Here is a 9,530-nt window from a genome sequence, read left to right on the forward strand (position 1 = left end):
TGTGACAGGTTTCAGAGAAGGGTCATATTTCTCCCATGATGCCAATGGGCAGTGTCTGCACAGGGTGGGAGTTATCTCACCAGACCTGTGGACGAGGGCTTCTGAGCCAAGGTTCTCAAATCCTGGGCCCACGTAAAGACGGAGACCTTGGGCTATGGAAATAGTATACTAGACAGTTTGGCAAAGGCAAAAGGTAGCAAAGCCTACCTTTTCACATGATCATGGAATACTTACTCTACGATTTCTGACAAGGCCCTGTTCAAAAAGGACAGACAGGAGCTGGAGAAAACCAATGTGTCTCCTTCACACACACGGACTGTTTGATATTAATCATAAGGTTGCGACACCGAGTGGATCCAAATAATCTGTGTGGCGTCACCATTTCTGATAATTGCCGGAGGTATTCATCACTAATCAGAGAGGATGTTATGCAATGTGAGCCAGCCAGCCTCCAGCTTTCTGGAAACACAGACTATATAAAGAGGGAGCTTTTCCTAGTTGAGGTACTTCAACAGCAGGCAGGTGGAGAGCATCAGAGGCCTTCACCAGAGAAGAAAAGCCAAGGTCAGCATGGCCAGCCTTCCTCTGCTGCTGCTGCTGCTGCTCTGGGGCGTGGGGTCCCACGGTTTCCCAGCAGTGACCTCAGACACACAAGAGAAAGATGTGGAGATGGTCCAGGTAAGTGCTGAATTTCACATGCCAGAAACGCAAGAGCCTTTATCTGCATTTTCCCATGGCTTTATAGAGAAGCAGTAGTAGCATAAAGGGGCTTAAGAAATGAGCTTTATTTATTAATAAATAAAGGGTGGGTTTCTTACAAAAAGAAACTTGTGGTGGGAAGGGTCCTCTCCCCAGAACAGATTCTTTTCCCTTTTCCAGTTGGAGGGAAGCAAGAACTAAAGGAGCCAATTGTAATTCTGACTTCATGCTAATGAGAGGTCGGGAGATTCCTACTCTGAGATTAGTTTCCACCAATAATAAGGACCCTGAAATCCAAACACAATCTTTAGAAGTGGCTCTCCACTTCTGCGAAAACTTCGTATTGTCAATCTTCAGAGATGAGAAAGAGTTCTCATCCGGTGGTTTCAGTACTTTTATCTTTCATCAGAAATACCTGGAAAACTACTATAATCTGAAGGACGACGGGAAGAAAATGGTAAAGCAGAGAAACCATAGCCCAGTGGTTGAGAAGCTGAAGCAAATGCAGAAATTCTTTGGGCTGAAGGTGACTGGGCGGCCAGATGCTGAGACCCTGCACGTGATGCAGCAGGCCAGGTGTGGGGTGCCCGACGTGGCTCCCTATGTCCTCACTGAGGGGAACCCTCGATGGGAGCACACAGACCTGACCTACAGGTAACCAGAACGGGCACCAGAGCGAGGACTCTCTTCCCCATCAGAGCCATGACAGAGGAGGTCTGACATGTCTCTGTTTTATTTCACGTGAAGGATTGAAAATTACACACCAGATCTGTCAAGAGCAGAGGTGGACCGTGCCATTGAGAAAGCTTTTCAACTCTGGAGTGATGTCTCACCCCTGACCTTCACCAAGGTCTCTGAGGGTCAAGCGGACATAATGCTATCCTTTGTGTGGGGAGGTAAGCCCTTCTTGTACCAGGAAACTCTTCTCACCTTCCCTTTGCCTTGACCCTAGATCCCTTCAGCTGCTGGAGGACCTTGCTCAAGAGGAGTGTTGCTTTTACAGGCTGAAGGAGGGACTATGCCACACTGGGTGGGAATCTGTTGTCCTCTCAGCAAAGCTGACCCTCCTGGGTTAGCCGGAGTTAGAACCAAGAGGGACACCTGTTGAATTCTGTTTCTGGCAGATCACCATGACAATTCTCCCTTCGATGGACCTGGAGGGAACCTCGCTCATGCTTTTCAACCAGGCCCAAATCTTGGCGGAGATGTCCATTTCGATGAAGACGAAAGGTGGACCAACGACTTCAGGGGTGAGCCAGCTAATCCTGCCTCTCTTGATCCCCCCACCCCTCCTCAGTTCATTGTAATACTGGTTGGCTTAACTAAAAAGGTGCATTACTAGAAGTATGTATTTTTCCGCTACGAACACCCTTCAAAGAATTACAAACAGGGTCTATTGGAACTTTTAGATTTCAACTTGTATCGTGTGGCCGCTCATGAGTTGGGTCATTCCCTCGGACTCTCTCACTCGACTGATATTGGGGCTCTGATGTACCCCAACTACATCTACAGTGGTGACGTCCAGCTGTCTCAGGACGACATCGATGGCATCCAGGCCATATATGGTGAGTGTGCAGAACAACACTGGGGACGAGGGGCCGTTAGAGCAGCCGTCAGTGGGGACCTTTAAGAAGCTGGCTTTGTGGTTCATGCAGCTTTCCAGCAGAACTAACTGCAGATCTCTTTGTCCTTTAGGACCCTCCCAGAATCCCATCCCTCCAACAGGCCCCCAAACCCCACAACCGTGTGACAGCAAGCTAACCTTTGATGCAATCACCACGATTCGGGGAGAAGTGATGTTCTTTAAAGACAGGTAGGACATCAGTTCCTCTTTGTGTTTTGTGTCTATAACCACAACAACGCTCATGACTAGGGGAACCCATGCGTTATACTCTGCCCCACATGTTATTTGTCTTATGCTTACATGCATAATTATAATTTTGATTAAGTGCAAGCAATTACACACATTTGCACAATGTGATGAACTTATGACAACTCTTCCCCCCACATGTGTTCTGTTGTTTGGTGCTCATAAAAAAAAAAAAAAAAAAAAAAAAAAAACATTGAAGTAGAAAATTCAGGAAATATAGTCCCATTTTGCAGATCAGTAAAGTAAGGCAGAGAGAAGGAATGAGATCCTTTTGGTGCACCGAGTGGTGACAGAGAAGCAACTGAGCTTCTGGCTCATACTGACGAGCTCTCTTTGTTAATGCCCACTCTCGTGATGAGATTCACGTTAGCACTTCGGTAGGAGAAGCCAGTGGTTTCCACAGCACCGTTATGCTGATGGGGGTTTTGTAGCCACCCTTAAATGTCACCCCTCTATCCTAGTAAAGATGCCCCTCAAAGCCTGCGATCCCCAGAGACCTAGGGAAGGACAGGAGCCGTTGTGGGGAAAATCCCCAAGAGTTCACGAGAGCCCTCCCTCGAGCACATATGTGGGGTCACGACATGCTTCTCTCCTCACAGGAGGGTCCTGGACCCCCCAGTGCGGTGTGTGGCCTCAAAACATCCAGGGCTCCCTCCCAAGGAATAGGCCCGCTCTCTGTGTCATCCTGATTCCTAAAGGACCGTGTAAATTTATAACATAGTCCTTTTTTGAATGATGCAGTCCACAGAAAGAACAGCCCTGGGGAAGGACCAGGGCTTTGGCCCAGAAAGTAGGGGTGCTTTGATGGGCTCACTTCTCAGCCGCTCTTGCTAGAGTCGTGTCCGTGCTGTTTGACTGCTCTGTGGTCACATCCACCCCAGAATGCAGGGTGTTGGTCCCAAATGCTTTCCACCCTCTTCTCCCCTATAGATAAGGCTGCATGCAAACCATATAGGGTGTGGCTGAAAGCTAAGGAAGCAGCTGGCTTTAAAGGAAAGCTCTGAATAGAGCAGGACACCCCTAGCAAAGCAAGTGTTTGAGGGATTTCTTCGAGGAACAGGAGTAAGTCTAGGATTTGCAGGAACTCATATACCTGTGTCCTTTGTCATTTAAGTGGCACCAAAGCAGGAAGCTGTGGGAGGCTGGAGATGGTAGTGGATTTGCCCAGGGCCTCACCGCCAGGCAGAGGTGGGGCCGGACCACCACTTGGGCTCCTGACTGCCGGGCCCATAGTTCCCCGTGGCCTGCAGTCCGGAACCTTCTTCTGCGGCCGCGTTACAGTCTATGCTCTTCCATCACCCAGTCCCTGTGGACTGTAGGACCGACTGTGTGAGCCACCAGCCTAAGAGGACAACGGGACCGGCAGCCAGCTCTGAGTTTAAACTTGACCTTTGCCTCAGACACCTCCCTTCCCCTCCCTGACCCCTGTCTCTCCTCTGTGAGGTGCGAGCAGCACACTCTCGTAGGGTCTTGTGAGGAAAGGCGTGACGGGGGAAAGGGCCTGGGCTGGCAGGGGCACGGATGTGGCTATGTTCTGCCACAGGCTCCTTGCGGCTCCGACGCCAGCTGTCAGACGGAATTGGTGCAAGCTGGTTGTCAACCACAGCCATTATTTGAGTAACTTAAATCATATTAATACCAAAGCCACTAAAGATAAGTGACACGGATGGTTGTGTAGTCACTGTGCTGCAGTCGACTGTCCAGGCTCCTGAGGTTGTTTGTGCCAGACGTGCGTGGACGGCAGCAATGCTCTGGACTTACCAGTGCGCTCCTGGGAAGCCCCAGGACTCTGCCGTGGTGCTGTCACCATGCAAGGGAGTGGACACCACGGGCCAGGCTTCCCCACCGCCGCCCGGGCCCCAGCCCGGACGACGGACGTTCAACATTCACCAGGACCCGCTTGGCCAGCAGTAAACTCCCTTAGATGTCAGCCCACGCTTGCTCCCCATTAGCTCAAATCTCTTTACTTTTTAATCATCAGGTTCTACATGCGCATAAGCCACTACTCCCCGGACGTTGAGCAGAATTTCATTTCTATTTTCTGGCCAAATGTGCCAAATGGACTTGAGGCAGCTTATGAAGCTGCAGAGAGAGACGAAATCCGGTTTTTCAAAGGTAATGTTTCTGCGATGGTTCCGTTCCGTGGATTAATGTTTCATCCGCTTTGGGGCTGAGATAGAAGACAGTTGTAGCTACTTTCTCTCCATGCACTTCGGGAAATCTGACGATCTCGCTTCTCACACCGGTGGGAGCTCATCACCGTAACTAAGAACGATACAGTGCAGCTCTGAGTTGTTTTCCATAAAGAGCATGTGACTACAGATATCCGTGTTCTGCTGGTTTATGAACCTGGAATTTTGAAAATGTTTTCTGTGTGGGGCTCTTTACAAATCTCCCCTGGAGGTGCTCAGGAATGAAAAGGAGAGACTGAGGCCAAAGTTAGAGGATAGCACAGACACATGAAGGGAGGGGGAGGTATCGTGGACATCCCTGGGGCGTCTGTTAAGACCACAGACTCTCGCTTAGCCTGACATCCTCAAGGTCTGTCCACGTCCTTCAGCTGCCATGTACATTAAGGGATGAGAAGTCCTGAATCATCATGAATTGAATGTGACAAGCTTCTTTGATTCTATCAGAATGAAACGTAATCCAATGATGGGCTCCTGGCTTTGAAGACACTATGGCCAACATCACTATTTCTGCAAACAATATATGCAAACATTAAAGTACTTGATCCAGTCATACACTCAAGGCAAAGGATCGAATGCAGTTTAGGTGGACAGAAAACTTGGAAACCGGCTTTCAGATCATGAAATTAAATAGGAAATCAATTAATTTAATTTAGTTATTTAATTTTTAGAGAGGGTGTGTGTATGTGAGAAGGGGAGAAGGGCAGAGGAAGAGAGATTCTTAAGCAGGCTCCAGGCTCAGCACAGACCCAATGCAGGGCTCAATCTCACAACACTGGGATCATGACTTGAGCCAAAATCCAGAGTCCGATGTTCAACCAACTGAGCCCCCCAGACTCCCCTTAAGTAGGATGTCAGATGCACAAAGTTTCAAGCTGCTTTTTCATAAGGGGTAAATGAGCATATCTGTGCAATGAGAATAATCCTGGCTTCAAGGGGAAGACCAGTGTTATGTGACATGGGGCTTTTTAAGTCTAAATACATAGATCTGGACACAGCATAAATGAGTGTTTGGAACTGTATTCTAGCCAGATGCAATGGTTTTTGCTGACAAAGGCTGCAAGTCATTATAGACTGTGAGTCATTACAACACTCTGGCCTTTGGGAAGCCATTGGCAGGAACTTTCAGAGTCGAGGGGAAACCGCAGAAGTGAGCCTGGTGTCACGGAGGTGGCGCGATGAACGCTTGGGCCATTTCCAAGCTTGCAGCAGATGCAGATATTTAAAAAACATACTGATTTAATAGACCTTGGTTACAAAATTAGCTTAGGCATCTTGAAAAACCTCCCCGGATGGTTCTAACATACAGGTGAGACAATGCTCTGGCATGTGTGGCTAAGAACTTAGCTGGAAATCAGCCTACCGTCTTCTGGCGCCCTGGATAAGTATTTTCATCTCTGTTTTTTGATTGGCAGGCGATAAGTACTGGGCTGTCCGGGGGCAGGATATGCTGTATGGATACCCCAGGAACATCCACAAATCCTTCGGCTTCCCCAGAACTGTGACGAGCATCGATGCTGCTGTGTCTGAGGAAGAAACTGGGAAAACGTACTTCTTTGTCGGTAACAAGTACTGGAGGTAAAGACCGAGGACAGAAAGTGGTAGTGCACCAGCTCTTTCTACATAGAGGGAACATTCTAGATTGAACCTTGCCCACGGGAGTCTCATACTGCCTTGACTAGCTGCCATTTCTGTGAATGGCTGTAGCAAGTATCCAAGGCTATTCTTAAGAGATCATTGTGCAACACCCCTACTGGGAATCCAGGGAACACGTGGGGCTACATTTGAAAAAGGACACCTAAGAAGGAGGACATTTATCTTCACAGGGCCCTTCCGCCTGTAGAAATGTATCTTTGATTGCAGTTTGCCTTAATGGGATGTCGTGTGGTACTTCCCGGAGAATTAGAATTAGTGGTTGGCGTTCAGAGGGACCTTATAAATCTTTTCCATCCAGCATCCCATATCACCCTCCCCCATACCACACAACATCTCTGCAGTTAAAAGTTCTTAAAACATTCCTGCTGCCAAATTCCCTTTGATGACTTTGCGAAGTCTACACATTTGATGCATTCTGATGCCTCCAATTATTTTTTGACCAGGTATGATGAATATAAACAATCCATGGATGCAGGTTATCCCAAAATGATAGCAGATGACTTTCCTGGAATTGCAAGTAAGGTTGATGCTGTTTTCCAGAAAGATGGTAAGTGAATATATGAATATATTTCCTCTATGTTGTTGTGATAGAATAACATCAGTATTGTTATTTGGGGGATGGCAGATGCCAAAAATATTCTCACAAATGACAGGGTTTTTCAAGAATTCAAGTCAAGCCTAGAAACCATTTGTATAACATAGTAAGTCTCTTTTCTTTTCTTTTCTTTCTAGGATTTTTCTATTTCTTTCATGGAACAAGGCAATACGAATTTGATCCTAAAACTAAGAGAGTTCTGTCTCTCAAGAAAGCTAATAGCTGGTTCAACTGCAGAAATTATTGACCCACTGTTATAGCAGAAAAATATATTTCAGGAGCCTAAGGAAAGTGTCTTCCTGGAGAGCCATTTGTTTAAAAGAAATACAGAGCTGTTAGGTATAATCTTATTTATACCTCATTCTACATGCATTTTTATGCTTTAGAATGCAATGTATTATGTACTGCTGTAATTTAGTTCCACAACTGAGAACTGAGTTCATGGGTTATAGATTCAAATGGGCCATTTCTGCAAAGAGGCTCTTTTCCAAAGTAGAAGACTCTCACCCTGATCTTGGAGTGCAGCTCTTCAAGAACAGAGACCAGAGATACGAGCCTTTGCCAGAGGAAAAGCAGTCCCCTAACATCTAAGCAGCCACTAGAACATCCTTATATGCAAAGAACAACTTTTGTTACAGAAAATAAAGTGTTTTATGTTTGGAATAAGCCATGAGTATCTCTACTGTTTTATAAACTTTCTAGTACATTTAAGTCATTACTTTGTTACTTCCTGGTGATAAAGCCATGCTTACAGAGACTAGTTTTCAAGTTTGAAGTGGGAATAGGCAAACTATTCATGTGGGAAGTGAGGGTGCACAGGAAGGTGGAATATTCTCCCGTTTTCATGGAAGTTACATCATACGCAAGAGGTTAAAACCGATTTCCCGTGTCCCATGTCAAGATTCCAAAATTGGTTTTAGGCAAAAGCATTGACAGCCTGGTAGAGTTGTTTAAGGGCATGTCCCTCACCCTCTGAGCATGAGGGAAGGCTCTGCTTTCCTAAGGTCCCACTCCTTGTAGCCACGGAGGAGGGACGGGCAGCGCCATCTAACTAGTCCTGGCCAGCAGATTGTGCCCAGAAGGGACCCATAATGATGTGGAGAACAAAGGCAAAAAGAATTGAAGATAAAATTAAATTTCCTTATAACCTGCAGCCCATTGACCAATAGTTGGGTCAGGCAGAGTAAGATACTCCTCCAGGAAGTCCCAACTGTCTTCATGACAAAGCTTGGCTAGAGTAAAAACAACCGTAGCTTGATAATATCTAAGCCTCCAGTATTCTGTGAGTCTTTAGCATGTGAAAGTCCCTTTGGAAACGTCCCCTTGCCTTTACCGCCCTCCCCCAATATAATCAGTCTCTCCTCATAATCCCAGGGAAGCTCCTCCTGCCCCTGGGCCCTGTCCCCATGCTTTAATAAAACCACCCTTTGCACCAAAGATGTCTCAAGATTTTGTTCGTGGCCATCGGTTGTGAACCCCAACATTTTCCACATCAAATATCACCTCCAGATGGAAACACAATTGTAGGTGCACATTTCTCCAGTGGTACCCTCTTGCTGTGGTGATCACGAAAGCACAGCCAGAGCATTCACGACATGGAAGAAGCCTGAATTCTCACCACTCAAAGCAATCACCCCAAACCTCAGTAGATTTTGCTTAAAAAGCTTTGATTGTTCTAAACTCCTAAGATTCTAAATTTTGTTCAAGCGGCATAATCTAGTTATTCTTTATGTGGTTTATCATGCCTAATTTGGGAGGGTGTTCATGTAACTAGGAGTCCCACAAGTAGTATCTGAGCCCTGCAAGTTTTACGATGAGCTCATGGGTGTTCATGGTATTGGTGGACTTTCTGGTATGTAGAAGAGGCTTGGGAATATTTTGAGGTACTCATGATTCTGGGGCAGGCAGTTCTCAGCTCAATAATTTGGAAAGAAGTGTAACCTCTCCTTTGCCCAGGTTTCTTTCTTTCTAAAAAACATGTTGATATTGAAGTATATATAAGGTAAATACAGATAAATGCACAAATCCTAAGTGTTCCTATCCATGAGTTATCACAAAGTTAGCAATTCCATGTAACTCTCACCCAGATCAAGAAATAGAACATCACCAGGTACACAGCAATCAAGACCCTTTGATCACTGCTCAAGTCTGTGTCAGCTCAGTCCACTTGAATAAGAGCCTGAAACAGGAAGACTGGGAGAGAAGTGTTCTGAGGAGAAGAGTGGACACAACATTTGAGAGCGAGGAAACACCTACAGAATATGGTCCCAGATTGCTCCAATCTAATGATTCAAAACTTGAATCACAGCTAATCCCATCTCAAGGCAAAGGGACCAGCTTTTGTACCCCTGTGTCCTCAGTCATCAGCCGAGGTCTGGTTTGGGGGAGGGGGGGAGGGTGCATAGCTCCCAGGCAAGATGACTTCTCTTTGGCAAAGAAATGGGACAACTAAGAATTGCAAGCCACCAACCCTTGAAGAAGCAGGAGGATGGGTACACTGGTGCTAATGGGGGTCTGGAGA

At 46.5% G+C, this 9,530-nt stretch overlaps 1 protein-coding gene across 1 annotated transcript; it reads left to right on the forward strand.

Annotated features, from left to right (window-relative positions):
- The first annotated feature begins 490 nt into the window (after nt 1-490).
- On the forward strand, nt 491-7,675 carry MMP1 (matrix metallopeptidase 1). The gene is made up of 10 exons (XM_060604562.3): nt 491-678; nt 1,109-1,353; nt 1,447-1,595; nt 1,824-1,949; nt 2,109-2,264; nt 2,395-2,512; nt 4,551-4,684; nt 6,174-6,336; nt 6,858-6,961; nt 7,147-7,675. Exons 1-10 carry the CDS (start codon nt 571-573, stop codon nt 7,254-7,256), a joined length of 1,413 nt encoding a protein of 470 aa, XP_060460545.1. The 5' UTR covers nt 491-570; the 3' UTR covers nt 7,257-7,675.
- The last annotated feature ends 1,855 nt before the right edge of the window (nt 7,676-9,530 follow it).

Source organism: Panthera onca, chromosome D1, assembly GCF_046562875.1.
Source record: "Panthera onca isolate mPanOnc1 chromosome D1, mPanOnc1 haplotype 2, whole genome shotgun sequence".
NCBI classification, from domain to species: domain Eukaryota; kingdom Metazoa; phylum Chordata; class Mammalia; order Carnivora; family Felidae; genus Panthera; species Panthera onca.